This window comes from Neodiprion virginianus, chromosome 2 (assembly GCF_021901495.1).
Source record: "Neodiprion virginianus isolate iyNeoVirg1 chromosome 2, iyNeoVirg1.1, whole genome shotgun sequence".
Classification (NCBI taxonomy): domain Eukaryota; kingdom Metazoa; phylum Arthropoda; class Insecta; order Hymenoptera; family Diprionidae; genus Neodiprion; species Neodiprion virginianus.
Genome location: NC_060878.1, coordinates 3,377,877 through 3,395,886, shown reverse-complemented (window position 1 = coordinate 3,395,886; position 18,010 = coordinate 3,377,877). Strand labels below are relative to the sequence as shown.

Here is an 18,010-nt window from a genome sequence, read left to right as displayed (position 1 = left end):
GAGTTTCATTATAAATCCCTGACTGACTCCTACCGACCCTCCCCCGCTTTGAGGGTAACGAATGTACTCTACATACGTATGTACGCAAACGCAAATATACAACTGGACGACTTGTACGCAGAAACTCGTGTCGCCATCTAAGGATTATTTTCGCAAACTTCTCTTATCGCGATGCTCGTAATGACGTAGGAAATTTTCTTAACGATGGCAGAATTATCGATATCTATCTCGTTTTCTTATTATCGGAAAACAGTTGTTTAATAATCATGACAATAGCGACAACAACAACAATCATAATAATAATAGATGAACTTGAAACTGTTTCACGTGAATCTGTAATAAAGGTATTATAACGTAGGGAAATAAAAATATATGAATTGATGTTAAGAATGTTGACCTTTATTCTTTCTGCACCATGTTGTACCGAAAGTGGTTCATTCTGAATTATTTGGTGGCGAAAATTGAAGTAGCGAAATCAAATTTTGAAGAAACGACAAAGTTTCCAGTGGTCGGAAAACCGACGGTTCAAAGTTCCGAAATGCAAGATTACGAAAATTCGAACTACGATGGAGAGAAAGACCGAAAAATAATGTTTCGATGGAGCGAAATTCCGAAAGTTAAAATATACTCATACAGCCTAGTTTACTCGACGAGTGTGTGTAAAAAATGAGAAAAACCAAAAATCAGAATGACCAGGATTCCAAACGTAAAAACATCGCGAATCAAAAACGAACAAAGATCAAAGTGGTGAAATTTCACCAAGTCAAGAATTCACGGAACTGAAAATCTTCGATCATTCGGAAGTTCGGTGTTTCAAATTTTTCAATTTTCTCATTCTCGCGCTTTCGGAACTTTAACTTGTCGAAGTTACGCCCTTTCGGAATTTCGTCTTCTCGGAACTTTGCACTTTCGAAACTTTGAGCGTCAGGTTTCGGACCATTCGAAACTTTGATGTTTCGTCAAAGTTTTTGATTTCTCTATGATAATTTTCGCTACCAAAAAATTCAGAATGTTTGCGATTTCCGAACTTTTTTAACTCGGAATTTCAATTCCACCACATGAGATCCGGGTATAACACGGGTAATTGAATATCAAACGACACCGTCTGAATTTGATTAAGATTTCAAGTTTTCATTTGGCTGTGCGCGACGACTGTGTGAACCGGAAGTGAAAAGTAGTTTGTGTCGGTCATCGAAAGCTATAAAATAGATATTGTATACGCGAAACTTAATACGATGAGTCGTCGACGTCGCCTTCCACCGTTTGAAATATGAAACGAGAACTACGCCAGCTTTTTCATTCATGCACCACGTTTTTCTCAGAAGGTTGAATGACTTGTGGACGGTATAATTTACGTCGTTCATTTTTAATCTTCTGATCGTCGTTGTTATTGTCATGATTATTGATTGTTTTTTTTTCCCTTCTTTTCGTCTTCCCGTTTTCGATATAAGTTACCTGTGTATCATTTCTTGGGCCTTGATTTATGAGGTTAGAGTTAACAAACGTCATTCTCCAAATTTAATTCTTTTCAAAATTCTACCGTCGTTGCAAATGGATTATTATATATAATGCTACTGCCATACACAGTGTTGCCACTGGTCATGGAATTCTGAAAAATCTGGAAAAGTTAGGGAATTTCGTGATGGAGATTTAGTGGCCACCCTGAATCACAGCATCCAAATCTTGTAGGATCGATGATATTATCCTCCATTTTATGGAATTCTGGAAAACCTGGAAAAGTTAGGGAATTTCGTGATGGAGATTTAGTGGCCGCCCTGAATTACAGTATTCAAATCTTGTACCTAGATGATATAATCCTCCATTTTACGAACGAAAACACTCGCATCAAAACCGGGAAAAATGTAAAACCTAAGATCCAAAAAGATATGGGAGAGAGGAGCCCTTGAGAGTATTTTTCTTCAGTCTGTGCTACCCACCCACGCTAATCCTAGTAGACATTGCAGCGCCTTTTCCTTTTATCTATTTTTATCGTGTATAGTGTCTTATACCGACGCACTTATAACTGCTGCGAGGGGGAAAGAGCCTCAACAAGACACGTTTTCTAAATGCAATATACTTGGGTATAAACTTATACGTAAAAACCTATATATGAATAGACGAGTGTGTTTGAGCGTGTGGTGCTTGTGTGTTGGAAATAATATTTCTTCTATAACTTCAACTTCAACGAAAACCCTGCATCCCACCGAAGAAAATATTGTCGAATTCGAACATCAACTTAACTTTGCCGCCTTTTTTTTCTTTTGTTATTTTTTTGCTTATTTCTTTCTTTCTTGCCACTTACATCTATTGCAACTGACCCACGTCCAAAGTTTCTTTGAACGAAACGGCGAGGCAACCGAATGGCTCGTTTTTTTATCAAAGTATAACAACACAGATAGTTTTTATTGGTACTTCGCCCTCCTCCTCTTCCTTCTTCCACTCATACTTTTTGTACATTCGTTCTTTGCTTTTCCTTATCCTTTCGTAAATCAGCCGTGTAGCCGAAACTTAGTCACGAGCTTTTGTTTTTATCAATTATCATGAGGCTGAGGTTAGTAACGTTGACGTAACGAAACAATGGGGAGAAAAATTACTATTTTACCAGTTTATAGTGACTTTGAAACAGTCAAGTTTTCGAAATATGAATACATTTTGCCTTGTCATGATTTACTGAATTTCAGGCATTCCTACAATTGTGAAATAACAATTTTACGAATCGTTAATCGTGACAAAGGTGCTACTAACTTCACTCTCATCATTTATCTTTGTCGCTTTGTTACCGTTGGAGAAAACGTTGGAGAAGAATAAATGATGTTTTTTTCATACGTTTGTGAACTTCGCTCATACATATTACATATACTGTTTAATTTAAATTTTTTACTGTGACATTTTCCGACCTTAAATATTTAAAAGAATACGATGAAGAAGAAGAAAAAAGAGTACGAATTGTCATATTTTTCAGAATATCAATTTTTATTACTATAAAACTGAGTAGAAATTTTAATCGGTGTACATATAAAATGCATCCATAACGCAGAATCGGATCTCTTGGGACAAATGCAGACTGTGTGTGTAGCCGGAGATTTTGAAGGCTAGGAGAGCTTTTCAAACAAGGAAAAACCTTTTGACAAACCATTGTGAATTGCAAAAGCCTCTTACGTTAAAACTTAATGCTTATAATGCGAAATGCGGACGATTTTATTTTTACTCCGAGCTTTTAACAGAATATTTTAGGTATTTCTATATATATATATATAAACGTTTGTTACAATCTATTTATTCTTCCCTGCATAAATATCTCAATATACATATGGGGCATTCTACGTCAAATCAGCAGCCCATGTCTCTCACTCCCTTAGATGTTTTTTTTTTTTGATCATTTTTTAGTGTAGTGTTGTTACTAACCCAAAAGGATCTCGGACATTTTGACAGATTTTTCCAACTAACAGTGGAATCCGAAAAAAATCGATGAACCAATACCAAAAATGACATTTTTAAAATCTAAAAAATTCGCTCAGATTCTACGATTTAAAATATGATTTTTAAACTAAAAACAACAACCGGATCGCAATCTTTATACTAGTTTTTTTCTTTCCAGTTTTTAGTTTTTTCATGTCTGAATGAGAAGGCTTCTGGCATCTCACAAAATTTTTCGAAAAATTGACAATCACTAATATCTGAGATAATTATGACCGATGCAAAGAAAAAAAAAAAGAAACAAAAAAAAAACAACTCCAATTCCGACCTGGGAATACTTAAAACTTGTGAAAAAAAAAAGTAAATATTGAGATCCCATTATCATGTGGTGCTTAGAAATCATATTTTAAATCATAGAATCATTGTGAATTCTGTTGAGATTTTTCAAAATGGCATCATTGGAATGGTTCTTCAATTTTTATTTAAATTTCAACTGTAGTTATAATAATCTCACAAAAATTTTGACACCCTTTCGGGTTGGTAACAACGTCCTACTAAAAATGATCCAAATCGAAGGTGATAAGAGAAATTGGCTGCTGATTCGACATGGAATGCCCCATATACTAAACTCATGCGTCCCGTGAACATTTCTACAAGTTGACGCATTAGCTAAGGAAATGTCGTTGAAATCCAGGGAATTTGCTGTTATATTGTTATTGTCTGAAGTGAAATTACATTATTGTTTACATCGTCAAACAGTACGCTGTTTAAAAATTTTTGGATGGACGCCAAATTTTTATTTTCTTTTCTTCCACTTCCGTCGCCGCTATAATCGTGAAAGTCGAATAAAGCGATGAAAATTTCTTAGCGTACTGGTTATTCTAAAGCGAAACGTATCGCCAAACTTATTGAGTATAAAATTTTCGTCAACCTATTGTAAACACATTCGACTCGAGACTTGGAGTAAACAAAAGGGAACGGATTGATCAAATTCATTCGCCGTGACCTGAGCATTTGGTATAATAAAATGAACTCCTGTGTCCAGCCGAAACCTACCTAAGGGTTTTTTCGTCCCCTTGTTTCGCCTCGACGTTAGGTCGATTGAGCCAGCAGCCTGTAAATCGTTGTCGACTCCTGTATTCAGAAGTACAATTTTTACCAGCGCACGCCGAACCCCCTAGGATTTCCTACATTCTCTCTCCTCCCCCCTATCAATCCAGCGTCAGTCCTGGCCAGGACGCTGCCTTTCCTCAGTTTGATTCCAGACGCGTAGTTCGACGGTAGCACGATACCTAAATTTCACATCTGGCTTCATCGAAAATCATTTCTCTTCGTTCAATCTATTCATCGTATTTCATAAATATAATGATACACAGGCATTGTATGTCATAATAGAGCCATTAACTACGGTAAAAAGAAAATCATCCCAATCTTTAGAAGGTACTCCTTAAAATGGTACGTATTATTTTTCAACAACCCCTGTAAACTCAGGTAGGAATTCGGTGAGGTGTAAGTGATTTGTTATGACAGCTTTTCATTTCATAATTTTCTTCTTCCCCCTCTCCGCTCCCTCTCTCTCTCTCATTCTTATACCTGTGCAACAGATTCTCAAGTTCCTTCTAACGTGTTTGTTTCCTGCATGCCTGCATTCTCTTTATATATAGCTCACGTAGAGGATTTTTACCTTAGTTTTCTTATTCGATAATTTATTGTTCATCGTTTTTTTAAGTCTGCAACCGAGTATTCAACACGTTTCGTTTTAAATTCAACTAATGTTTCAATTTTGTACTTGTTGCTCATCGATGCTTTACCTTGTATGTAAACTTAGCATCTCGCTGTTGATCAGAAGCAGTTCATCCTTCGGTAGAAAAATTTTCCTTCGTGTTCGTCGAAGCAGTTTCAAACTCTATATTAAACTTATTATTGACTCAAATAGGGTATATGGATCGTAATAATGGTATTATACCTGGGCTGTGCAGGTAACGCATCCCTTGGGTTATAATATAGAAATTAATATAGGATATCCATGGTATTATTATATGAAATAATATTTCTATAGTTCTGATTCACAATGGCTGCATCCCCGGGAGCAAACAATGAACGATGTTATTTCCTAAACCTTTGCCCCTACGCAAGTCTTTCTTATACCCTAGTGGTATAATTGTGTGAAAATATTTTTATGCCTCATTTGAAAACCAAAAATTAATAGTACAGAATCTTACCCAGGGATAAATTTTTTTTCGCCCCCCCCTTATTTGGAGGGGTGCGGAGAGGGAACACGACTCAATAGATTACGTCAGAATTTTTGACGATCAATACTACACAAAGCACACTGCGGACCGATCAATAGAAATTCTCATCGCTGAAGAGAGAATGCGTTTCTCGATGCGCAGGCTACTACAAGATGGACGATCTTTGTTCGATGCAGCCCCACCCTTAGATTTTATTGTGTTTGGAAGAAAGAGAAATTGAAGTCAAGCCACTTCGAATCCTTAACGTCCAATTGAAACATGACTAACTTATCAGATTTATGTACCCCACCTCGAGGTTCTAAAAATGATTTTTAGTTTCAGCATTGAAATATTATACGTTTTGATGTTCCATTTTCCCTGATAATTTTTTAATTTAAATGAAATTATCACCCCTTGGTTTCCTGGTTTCACAAGCGTTGTGCAACTGACCTAATCGTAGAGAATTTGGAGTGGTTCTCGTTATTACGGAGAGCTTGTAGCGAACTTGAAAGATAACATTTTTTTATAATCAGAAAAATGAAGAACTCGACACAAACTTTCTTGCCCTAATCGATTGGGAAATGTATGCTGGCTGTCAATTGTTGTACAAATATTGGTAAACTTCCTGTGTATTAAATTGTCTTCATCGACTTTGTTTCAGGTCTGGACTAGCCATGTCCACTAAGAGGCGACGAGGATTAAAATTCAGTATAGGAAGAGAAACAGCCCGCGATAGTCGCAAGAGATAGGATGAGTGGGCCGCGACATAGCGAAGCTCACTGCTTCAATGAGAACTCTCCAAGGCCGCCGGTGCCTGGTAAGAATTGATCGATTTGTAGAATTCGCAGTTCAACAATATCGAGAGCAACAAAAATTTCTTTAGATTATTTCTGCTCGTCAATCCAAGACTTTTGCAACTTGTATGTCCTGAAAAATATGAATTGTGCGGTTACCTCCGAATATCCAATATAAAAAGACTAAAAGTGTACAAACATTCTTTCGTTTTAGGAGAGGAGACTGGCAGCCGTGTCAGCAGACTCCGTCAACAGAGTCAAGCCCTAACACCGAGGCGTTCTTCGCTCGCTTATACTACTGCTTCTGTTTCTTGCGATGGTTCGGCCCCGCTGGGATTTGAACCAGAGGGAAGCTGCGGCGGCACTTGTATGGAAAGCGTTTCGCCACCAGCCTGCCTCAGGTGGGCGAGGAACTTGCACTCGCTTCTACAAGATCCGGAGGGTATAGCATTGTTCAGAAAGTATCTGGACCAGGAAGGCAGACCCCATGCGGAACCATTAAATTTTTGGTATGCCTGCGAAGGGTTGAAGAATCATCATGATCCGAACACGATACATCAGCTGGTCAAACTTATTTATAGAAGGTAGCCTAGGATTGTTTGATTTCAGCGTATCCATCGATAAATTTGTTCAATTGTTCGGAAGCTTTTTTATCACAGCTAAAAACTCTGCCTTTGCAGATTCTTTCTCAACTTGCAGCTACTGGTGCCGGAAGATGTTAGAAAAGAAGCTAACCGCCGCGTCAAAGAAGGCCGAGTCGACGGAAAGGTGTTCGACAATGTTCAGATGGAAGTCGAACACCTTATCAACGAAACCACTTACCCAAACTTCCTCAAATCCGAAATGTACTTACAGTACGTTCAATCCTATCAAAACCCGGATTCTGGTAGTTGTACCAGTTCCGGGTCGAGTCGGGAAATGTCTGTATCCTGCGGGCCAACCTTGCTACCGACTCTCCACGAAGACAGCGAATTCATTAGTTCGGCTCACACTTCGCATTCGGCTAGTGAAACACCTGGGGAATTGAGGGCTGGCGAATTAAGACTGACCAGGGATGTTCTCATGGCGACTCAACAAACAAGAGCGATGGAACTGCGGCCTAAGCCAGAGGCCTATGCTGGGTAAGATTGAATATGTTTTTTTTTTACATCTGCCCATACGTTTAATCATTTTCAAACCAGCTTCGATACCCTTTCGAGGTATTATCTATATTGTGAATATCCAAATGATTAATTTTTACCAATCATCTGAAAGTAGAATGCTGTGCGAGTTTTTTTATTTTCTTTTTTTCTTTTTAAGTTACACTTATGTGAGAGCTTTTGCAATGCTGAAAGTTTGCATACTCTAAGTTTGAAGCTGATTAAGCGGAGTATATTTTACATGTAGTTTGTAAACTATTTTAGATCTTGGTAATAATCGAATTAGCGACTAGATCGAGAACTACAAGTAAATTATCCTCCTCTTCGATTTATTGCTAGTTTTTTTATAGACCGCTTTCATACTTTTTTAAGTATATATTTAGTTGTTTGTTTTCATCCATATAAAATTATCCCTTTTTTTTCTGCAAATTTGAATTTGTTTTACACGATGCCGCTTAGAATCCTGTAGTACAGAATATACCTTTCATTTGATTTTTTACTTAGTCAATACCGCTGCACCTTGCGCGTTTTGTTTTTAATTTCCCATTTGTTTTGTTTGGCATTTTGCGTGGCGTTTGCGTAGCATTTACTTCCAAGCTGGCGCTAGTCCCTACCACGTGCCAGCCAACAGGTTACACGCTCAATATTCGTCCTACAACCCAGTTTCAAGGCAGGATTCTGAACTGCAGAGTTTGAGCAGTGACGCCCGGACAGAATCCGATAATATGTCGCTCACCGACTCGTCTGTGTAAGTTTATTTTTTCCTTTTTTTCTTTCCTTTTAATTACAACACGCATCGCAAGGTATAGAAATATTTGCACAATTCTACGACTTATTCGAACCGATTAACAACTAGTTTGAAACTCATTCAACAAAGTTTCGTTGGTTTGCTTTTTTTTTTAAGTAAAAAAAATTTAATCGAAGCTGAGTTGCAAAACTTTTATACTTTACGATTGTGTTCTGAAACTGGATAAGGCTTGGATGTTGATATCTATAAGCGGTAAGTACATTATTTAAACAAGAAATATTACGCATGCTAAAAAATTGTTATCTCTCTTTTTCATCTACGACGATGATTTTGCCAGTTATCTAATGTTGGTATCATTTTACTGTGCGAGAGATAACATATCAGTTGCGTTAGAACTGATATGCGGCGAGACTATGACAAAAAGAAGTTTAGTTTGTATTTGATCATTACCCCGTGATTGCTGTTGAGAGATTTATGGCTTGGATTATGCAGTGAAGGAGTTGCTTTTCCTATTATCTTGGAAAGATTTTTCAGTGCATTAATAAATAGTTGATTAACATGTATAATTCGAACAGTATGGATAGAGCTCATAGACTTTTTGGTTGGTCTACTCAGTGCGTCGTGGATCAACCAGTTTTCACTCGTCGACAACAAAATGCTTTGGTCGAATGGCTGCTCAACAAACGGTATAATCTAAATAAGTATGCTATTATTTATAAGGATCATCATAGGGATTGTACATCATGGTCTGGAAAATCTAATAATCCGGATTTCTCAGGGGTCCCCGAATTGCTTAGCCACTGAGGTGTCGAAGCATCAAGAAAGATGCCCGGAATACGTTACATATAAAATATATTGTATTTTAATGATAGAATCTATCATTAATATGGTAGTATTTGAGTAAATATTTACTGCACAAATTAGTAAAACTGCGCGTATATTAGTTTTCAGCATGTTTTTATAGCTGCTTATAATTTTATCACTAGAATTATCTGCCCATAATAATTATTTTGTCAGTATGTGTAAGCAAATATGATTTTTAAGAATTCATCATCGATGGTAACTAGACGAAAGATTGCGATATTCCACGAAACATTGTCGTTAAAAAACTAAATTAAAAAAAAAAAAATGCAAGTCACAGTCTACTTGCATTCCAGCGTATAGTATTACAACAATAATTTTTTTTTATTACAGTGATGGTATGTCGATAGGAAGGCCACGCAGTAGTAAAAAGCAATACATGCGACAATGCAGAGCAATGAAAGAGTCGGCGAATCTGAACCGTGATCCGATGGTACACTGCACGGTTATCCCTAGAACGCAACGAGTGCCTCGCGACCAAACACGTTCTTTAAAGCCGGAAATTTTTGCCCAAGTCTTGATAGAGAAATTAGAAAATGTAAAAAGAGCGCGCGAGACGCAGGAGAAATTAGACAGGCATTTGCAAGATGGGGAAATAATTGGCGGGGATGCGATGAAGGAGCCTCTAACCGGCGGGGCAAGAACGCTGGCCGACGCCATTAGAGAAAAGCTTTTGGTCGAAGACGACAGTGATCAAGCTATTCTGGATCAACACGTATCCAGGGTTTGGTCAGATCTAACTCCGTTGAGATCGCCTGGCCTGGCCTCACCTCGACCCCATTCTCCTGAAAGGAGGCGAGGACTGCTGCACAATTATCCTCATCAACGATCATACAAACAAAAAAAAGAAAAAGATGGTTCATCTACATTTTCGGCGGACAGCGGAAATATTCACGATTTTCCCGAAGGCAGCGATTTGTTGGGAGCTGGTTCAATGAGCTCTTTAGGATCGCATTTGCCAAAATCTAAATCCATCCCATCTGATTATGCAGAATCACTGAATAAACCGGATCTTTACCCACCATGTAAGAATCTTTTGTTATATTTACTGGAATAAATAGATCCCTGACAAATATTTATATTGAATATAAACTAAAAATAAACGATGTAACAACATATAATCAATGCACCAGCACCAAAACCTGTTCACTCTATTATTTTTCTTATTTTTCTTTTGTTACTCCTATATCACATATTTCGTTTATCGAAAGCTTTGAATTACGATGATACCTTGCTAATTTTGGCAATCTTTCGCTACTCAGTTCTTATTGAAAATCGTCAATTCTCAAATTTGAATATCCTGAGCTATGAGAAGTATCATTATTCAAGAGTATGCTTGATAGCTGGTATTTATTTATTTATTTTTGTAGCTCACGATCAGAGACCTCGAAGGTGCGATATAAGTAGAAGATCGACATCTTCTAAAAAATCAATGACTGAATTAACTGACAGCGGTGTGAGCGTGGTGAGCGATGCACCTCCGTTAGTTGCTAGCAAAGACAGTCGCCTATTGTCTTGGTTGAAAGAATCTGATAAGAAACCTGATTCTAAGCACGGTCGACATGGAAAGAAGTACGGTTCACGAAGCGGCTCTTTAGAGAGAAGTAGTAGGGAGACTTGGGGCGTTCCTGCCCAACCTTTTGTAGCCGATCCTGGAATGCCTCCTCTGCCGCAACCACATACAGTGAGAACCGATATCATGATATTTTTACAATTTATATGAATCAACGAGGCACTGAAGTAGAAAATTTTATATATAATTCTTGTCAACAGGCTACGCAGCTAGAAGAAGCCAGAAGAAGGTTGATGGAAGAGGACAGAGCGAGAGGTGGTAGTAGTAGACAACGTTACCCAAATAGTGGTAAGCTGTCGTGTGAACCGACTAATCTAAATCCATCCTGCATCCAATCTAACCAATCGACATTGAGGAAGAGTAGACAAGATCCGGCAGATTTCACCACCGTTGTGTTCAGTTTCTGTGACGAACAACTCCCTTATATGACCAAAATTCCTGGGCGTAATATCACTTTGAAACAGTTCAAGGATTGTCTACTAAAGAAAGGCAGCTATCGGTAAGTTTATTTTAATCGAAGAAAAGCAATAAACATCTAAAGCATGCGTATAGATACTAAAAAGAAAACCTTGTATCCTTCCTACAAGTTGATTGTATTTCTCTCTTATTTTTGTCTTTATTGATGTACACTTAATTTTTGCAGGGAATATTCAATCATTTGATTGGGAACTTGAACAAACAATAGAAATCATTATTTCTATGAAGTGATAGATATTTCTTATCGAAACTTTAATCGTGACACTTGTATTTTTATTTTACGATATTACAACATTTCTACTTTATTCCAAATTTTCTACTTTGCAGGCAGTGCATATTCGTGTTTATCCCATCACTTAACTGTAATCATATTTTGTTCATTTTTCTTTGCAGGTACTTCTTCAAAACATCATGCAAAGATCTAGATGTGAAAGTGATCCAGGAAGAAATAACGAACGACTCCGAGGTTTTGCCGCTGTGGGAAGGCAAAGTAATGGCACAGGTCAAAGCGATGGAGTGAAGCGACCATTTGTTCGAATACAAACGAAATCGAAACAGTTCTAGATCAGTTTGAAGGATACAAAAGTATTTCCAGTCGAATGGATTCAGAAATTATTTTTCGCTAACATTCATTTTTAAACTAAACTACTAGTCTTTTATTACGCGTAGACATCGATAATTAATCATGTTAATTTTATTCACGGTTTTAATCACCCACACCTGCACACATTTGTTCATTTTCTCAAATCACTTTTTTTTTTCCCCTTTCACCCATATTTTATAAGTCGTAATTTTATCACGGAAAGTGAATGAAATTTTGTCACAGCAGCGCCATAAATTATTGCCATTGTTCATTCGTTTCAATTTATTTAGATCAGTTTTGTTTCATTTTCTTTTCGTATACTTTTATTACGAATTTTCAGCTCGTTCAAATTAGCCCAAATTTTGGCAAATCAGGGGACTGGTCCAATTGAATAATATTGTTTTATTATTCGTTTTGTCGAAGGGAATGATAAGAGAGGTGAAGTGGAAAACACTTCGTAAAAATGGTTCGCGTTATAATCATAAATGTGGCCACTGATCGAGTTTAATCACACACAGTGACAGTGATCAAAAGATGAAAGAGAAAAACGGGAAACCGAGTACTAATATTTCCTTGAAGACTTCCCTTAGTTTTCCAGCCGACTGTACAAAAGCCTGTGTAGTGTCTCGCCTTATTAAGGTCCGCCTAGACCCTAGACTTGTAGGAAAAATTATTATTACAAATTAGTAATAAGAGTTTATATATCTATTAAAAGAAAATAATAATAGTGACATTTCTTATGATTTTATTATTATTATTATTATTATTATTATTATTATTATTATTATTATTATTATTATTATTATTATTATTATTATTATTATTATTATTATTATTAATATTATTATTATTATTATCATCATCATCATCATCATTATCATCGTCGAGAATGATTCACCCTCACATCACTCATTCATCCAACATTGTAACATACACACATACCCCATACATAAGAAGATTTGCATAAAAAACACCGAAGAAAATAATTAGAACAAAGTATGTAATAATATTTTATCAGGTGCGGAAATTTGTGCCTTTTTAGTATTTTAAGATTTGATTGTAAGCGAATCTAGGCGAGGGTTAAGAAATACTTATTAATTATGAGCTTGGGAGACTTCTAGAGATTATGTTTCTGTCCGTGCCAAAATTCAACACGGTGATATCGCCATTTTATGCATGTAGTTGAAATTTCCTTTTCAGTTTCGGAATCAACATTCATACTCTGAATGTCCGAAGTTTTTTTTTATTAGCAATTTTATTCTTAATTTTAACTCGCTAAATGTGTGATGTTTTCGCATACAGGGACTATTATTGATTATACAAGTGTTCTTTTTGTTTTATCGATTTTGTCAAATTTTTAATAAGCGATTCGATTGACTGTGTTTAAAAAAAAAAATTAAAAACGACCTTATTGATAAATATTGGACTCGCTTCGATACGTTACGCGGGTTGTGAGTCGTGCGGTTTTTGCACAAGTTGAAAAATCATCTCCAGGAGTCTTTCGTTTAATGGTATTTTAATAACATGTCTAGCAGCTGCTGGGCGCTGACCTCCGCAAAATATTATATTGAAATAAAATATAAAATAATTATACTGATTAATTGAATTATAGATGATAAAATTATGTTTGACAGCTATTTATGTAGGGCGGTAGTATAAGGGGACAGCGCATGGTGGCTCATAATGATGAAATTCCTCTTTTTTTTTCCTTTTTTTTTTCCTTTTAACTGTACGTAATTAAATATTATTAATTGATATCACGAAAGCTAAAGTGTTCCTGTACCTAATTAATTATTATTATTATTATTATATATCAAAAGTATTGAGAATAATAATAATGCGATTTTCACCGGATTAAACGACAAAAAATTTTCATTTATAAATCATTTTCTGTTGTTTAAAAAGTGTGCCGAAAAATAGATGTTTCAAGAACTTTGAGTTCAATGCCTTGATATTTTTCTTAATGAGAAGCAGAAAATCTTGAACATTCCAATGAAACTTTTCGAATCGTTTTTTTTTTTTTTTTTCTAGTGCGTTTACAGTACTGCAGATTGTACTTTGTAATTTTTAGATACAGGGTATAGAAACAGATGTTTCTTCTATACTTATATTTCGCGCGAGCAAAAGCATAACTTTTCGTGTTTTGTTAATTTGTACGTTAAAGATTATTTTTGGTTAGAAATGTCGATTTAGAGGCGAAAATTTATACGAAAATATTTTTATCACGTGATTTTTTCTACGAATCGCTGAATTTTTAATAATTCTTGTAACATCTTGCACGTATATAGAATGGCGAAATTTTACAATACAGAATTTAAAGAAGCACTCAGAGAAATTGCGCAAAGAGTGGCTCATTTTAATTCACCGTACGGTAAGATCGTTGCTTTTGCAATGCTGTTTTTATATTGTAATAACTGAAGCACTTAATAATAGTCACGCGCCACGACAAAACTACAGGTTATTTAATCAGGCTGACTGATAATTACTAGTCTTGCAAAAATCTGTATTATGCATGTAATTCCGGGAGCCTTGTGCTTGCGCAAATCTACAAAGATAAACGTTTTCATTTAGGTATACAGCTATTAGCTCGTAATCAAGCATTACTGCGGGTATTTTTTTTACGAGCAGTGAGATTGCGGAATAACTGCGATTTTTTTTTCTTCTTTCTGCTTCATTTCCTCCGCGATCTCAAACGATGTAGTTTTAATTGAGTACCGCTGTGTTACCTGACTTTGCTATTTATAACTCGCAATCGTTACGAAAAAAGAGGAGAAAAAAACAAATTGAAGCGTATGCAATTATTCGAAATTTTTCATGGAAGTAAATTTTCTCACGGTATATACATACAATGAACTTTGAATGATTTCGATTCAATCAATACGTAGTAAATTGCGGTCAGCAAACTGTTTCCGAAAGACGCGAGCTATTCAAAGGAGATATTTGAACCGTGAAGAATTGAACAGTTTTTAAATGCAGATCGCGTTCGAATAGTTGAGTGGACACGTCGCTTGGCCGGAATTAGAGACGACACGATAGACGAGGCGAAAAATCGAAACGATTATATTCAATTGCTGAAAATAATGACACGAGGCGGTCGTTTGCACGGTGTATTTTTGAAATGTCCACCCGAAAGCGACATCCCTCCTCTGGCAGAGGCAATGGCCAATTTTCTCAGCGATCAATGTCCCGATCTGCCACGTGCCGGACCCGTCGAACCGATCGTCTCGAGACAAACTCCCGACGGTTGCGCCTATATCGCCTTCAGGAGGATACCGGAAAAGGGAGTGTTATGCTACATGGCCGTCAGTCCGGATGGCCTCAAGTTCGAGGAGAGCGAATCCGAAAACGAAGAACGCGACGAGCTTAACGAGATGAAGATGGATTAGAGGCGGCGAAGACCGTTGTCCGAAGGATCATTTAGTCATTGTGCGAAAATTAATTGTCGTTCTGTTGCAATGTTGGTCCTATTTTGATTAATATTATTATTTGTTAATTTTATCGGTTAATTTTAAGCGACAACTTTTCGAACGTTTCCTGAAATCTGGGGTGAGAATTCGAAGGAAAATTAAATTAACTTCCCACACGTGTCAGGGTAGATGATTTTATTCGTTGCTAAGATAATTTACCGATTGCGTGTATGCATGTACCTGAAAATTACGTAATTTGATTAAACAATCTTATTTTAGGACGAGGAAACAATGCTTGGATTCTCGGCTCGCTCGCGTTCTTATGTTATAAATAGAATGTAAATTCCGTAATTAACGCGAATGGAAGTGAAGAAGCAATTTACGCCGTCCTTTTAGACAATTTGCGGTTTCTCTCGTTGCCTTGGACCAGCATATTTTTTTCTATGCGGCGAATAAGTGCGGTCACGTGTATCTTGAACTGTTCTATAGAATTACGTAAATACTACGAACTCGACTGTTATTCTCAATTGTCGGTCTTTTTAACAGGGGATATACCCGTGGTTGCGGTAATTATACAACTATAGATGAGCTATAAATTATTTTTCCGTACCATAGGTGTCAGGAATACAGCGGTTTCATAATTACCATTTAATCACAGTATTCTCGGAGAGTCTATTTTTAGTCATTTGAAAATATAATTAACTACGCATCGTCTTGTTACAGATTTTATTCTATGAATCAGATACGAAGAGTTATGTTTAACTTGGCTTCTTCTCTGATAATAACTTTGATACGGTATTAACAAAAATTTTATTTTTGGCGTCAAATTTTACACAGAAATCACTTTGTTACTTTGATTCTGTACTTCCGAAAAATGGATTATCGAATTATCAGCCCGCAGTATTCAACGGAGGCTTAAAGTGAAAGGATATTGCAATAAACGAATAAATAAACCGGTGTACTTTGGAAATTTGCATTTCATCAGTAATAGCAGCCTGTTGCGGCTCCGCTAGCGAATATTTTCAATTTGTATAAGAGTTCGTAAAAGTCTGTGATCCCGTTACGACTTGGCTTACAAATATCGTTATATCTCCGAAACTATTGATCTGATTAGGAAAAAATTTTGTCTAAAATCTGGCCAGACGTTCTAGCTGTCCACAGAAAAAAAAATGAAACAAAATCGGTGAAGTAGTTGTGGAATTATAAGTGAACATACGGACACACAGGCAGAGAGACGTTGAGTTTTGCATCATATGTAGAGAAAAGAAGAAGTCACGTGTAATGTGAATAATATTTCCAGGATAAGAAAAACTAGTTTCCGGGTAATAAATCTTAATGATAACTGTAAGTATTATACACACAATGAATAAGTTACATTCATATATAAGTCATTTGTAGACATTATCTTATTGTCAGTTTTATTACATATGTATATTCTTGAAACGTTATGCTTACATATAATTGCAAATATGCTAGTTGAAGCTATTCAAAAAAGTAGAATATTGTCCAACGTCGCAAAAAAATTTCCACTACTGGATTCGTACGTAAAAATTGTACATTGATTTATATCAATACCATGCGATGCAATTTTGAACTTACAAAGAAAACGCGAGTGACTATAAGCGAAGAATTTAAATTGACTATGATTTACCCAATTGTCTGGATTACTCTGTTGCGTGATTAATTTGCCGTTGATGATTAGCGAGAGGTCAGTGATTAAATCATTCACTGAATTTCGAGTATTCTCGAACATCAATTAAAGAGCTTTTTTTTTGTTTTATTTATTGTTATAATAAATTGATAAGCGGAAAATATTTCAAGCTCACCGTTAGCGGAAATTAGTGGTAGGAATTACTGTGATTTCTTCGTATTTCTTCGGTCTGAGAAAATTATTACGAAGCAATAAGGATATATCCTCATATGTACCTATCTAATTGTAAGAGTTCTTTTTATCCGACCTTGTGGCTGATCTCGGTTACGAACGCGCGATGAAGGTGGCGATAAATAGATAAATAAACAAACAAATGGACTGAAATCCCTCTCGATAATCATAATCTTTGTGTTCTAATGAAATGACGGAATTTTGGGGCAAGAGTTAATGGATACGTAAAGTACTCGGATAGAAATCGCACGACCGTCATGACAATTATTGTAATTCACCAGGTACTTTACCGGTTTTTCAATTAGAGTAATCGTTTCGCTTCGGGGTATAAGTATACCTACTTCTAGGTACGAATTAGGTGGTTAATATATTGTAAGGTGGGTTCATTCGGGATAAACCACTGTCCGTATAATTATATACATATGTATGTACCTACTAAAGTTTTTATCAATCATATCGTGTATTTCCGTAAATTTATTCTTCCGTGTTATTTCAGCTACCTGCCGGTCCTTCAATTTAGTATTCATAGCTTTGTTTTTCGATGCGCTGAATCGGTCGATTCTCAAATATGCGTCACTTGTAGATTTAAAAAAATTTGCGATACGTCGTTAATTACTTACATACCAATTGTCACCATTTACATTGTATGTTCATACGCATAGGTGTAACTATTCATCCATCCATACATTCGTGTAAGTATGTATCTACAATGTTTCTTGTTTACTTTTCTCTTATTCCTCGTATCTTGATCTTTACTCAACTAATTGTTTTGTTCATTTATTTTTTTTTATTTTTTTTTGAGATTACCTGTGTGTGAATCTTCGCTTCTAAAACTAAAGGATAAACTTACCGTGGTAATACATAAATAATTAGTGTATAAAATGAAAAACAGCCGGTG

The 18,010-nt window shown here is 36.2% G+C and overlaps 2 protein-coding genes across 7 annotated transcripts in view; both read left to right on the top strand.

Annotated features, from left to right (window-relative positions):
- Window positions 1-13,580, top strand: part of LOC124298947 (axin) — a 71,237-nt gene extending 57,657 nt beyond the window's left edge. For 4 of the 6 annotated variants that reach the window (XM_046751662.1, XM_046751658.1, XM_046751661.1 and 1 more), the window contains exons 2-9: window positions 6,310-6,465; window positions 6,657-7,026; window positions 7,123-7,563; window positions 8,165-8,329; window positions 9,524-10,215; window positions 10,561-10,874; window positions 10,964-11,262; window positions 11,634-13,580. In XM_046751662.1, coding sequence (XP_046607618.1) covers window positions 6,399-6,465; window positions 6,657-7,026; window positions 7,123-7,563; window positions 8,165-8,329; window positions 9,524-10,215; window positions 10,561-10,874; window positions 10,964-11,262; window positions 11,634-11,760 — 2,475 coding nt within the window. In that variant the 5' untranslated portion in view covers window positions 6,310-6,398 and the 3' untranslated portion in view covers window positions 11,761-13,580. Of the gene's footprint in view, window positions 1-4,676; window positions 4,873-6,309; window positions 6,466-6,656; window positions 7,027-7,122; window positions 7,564-8,164; window positions 8,330-9,523; window positions 10,216-10,560; window positions 10,875-10,963; window positions 11,263-11,633 lie in introns of those variants that run through there. The other 2 variants (XM_046751660.1, XM_046751664.1) reach the window with 2 other exon arrangements.
- A 532-nt stretch (window positions 13,581-14,112) lies between these two features.
- LOC124299172 (uncharacterized) lies at window positions 14,113-15,468 on the top strand. The gene is made up of 2 exons (XM_046752171.1): window positions 14,113-14,194; window positions 14,800-15,468. Exons 1-2 carry the CDS (start codon window positions 14,113-14,115, stop codon window positions 15,207-15,209), a joined length of 492 nt encoding a protein of 163 aa, XP_046608127.1. The 3' UTR covers window positions 15,210-15,468.
- The last annotated feature ends 2,542 nt before the right edge of the window (window positions 15,469-18,010 follow it).

Bases quoted from the DNA above. Each gene is read 5' to 3' on its own strand.
- LOC124299172 (XM_046752171.1), top strand. From the start codon at position 14,113: ATGGCGAAATTTTACAATACAGAATTTAAAGAAGCACTCAGAGAAATT. The intron at 14,195-14,799 runs GTAAGATCGTTG...TTTTAAATGCAG, and splicing joins TCATTTTAATTCACCGTACG to ATCGCGTTCGAATAGTTGAG.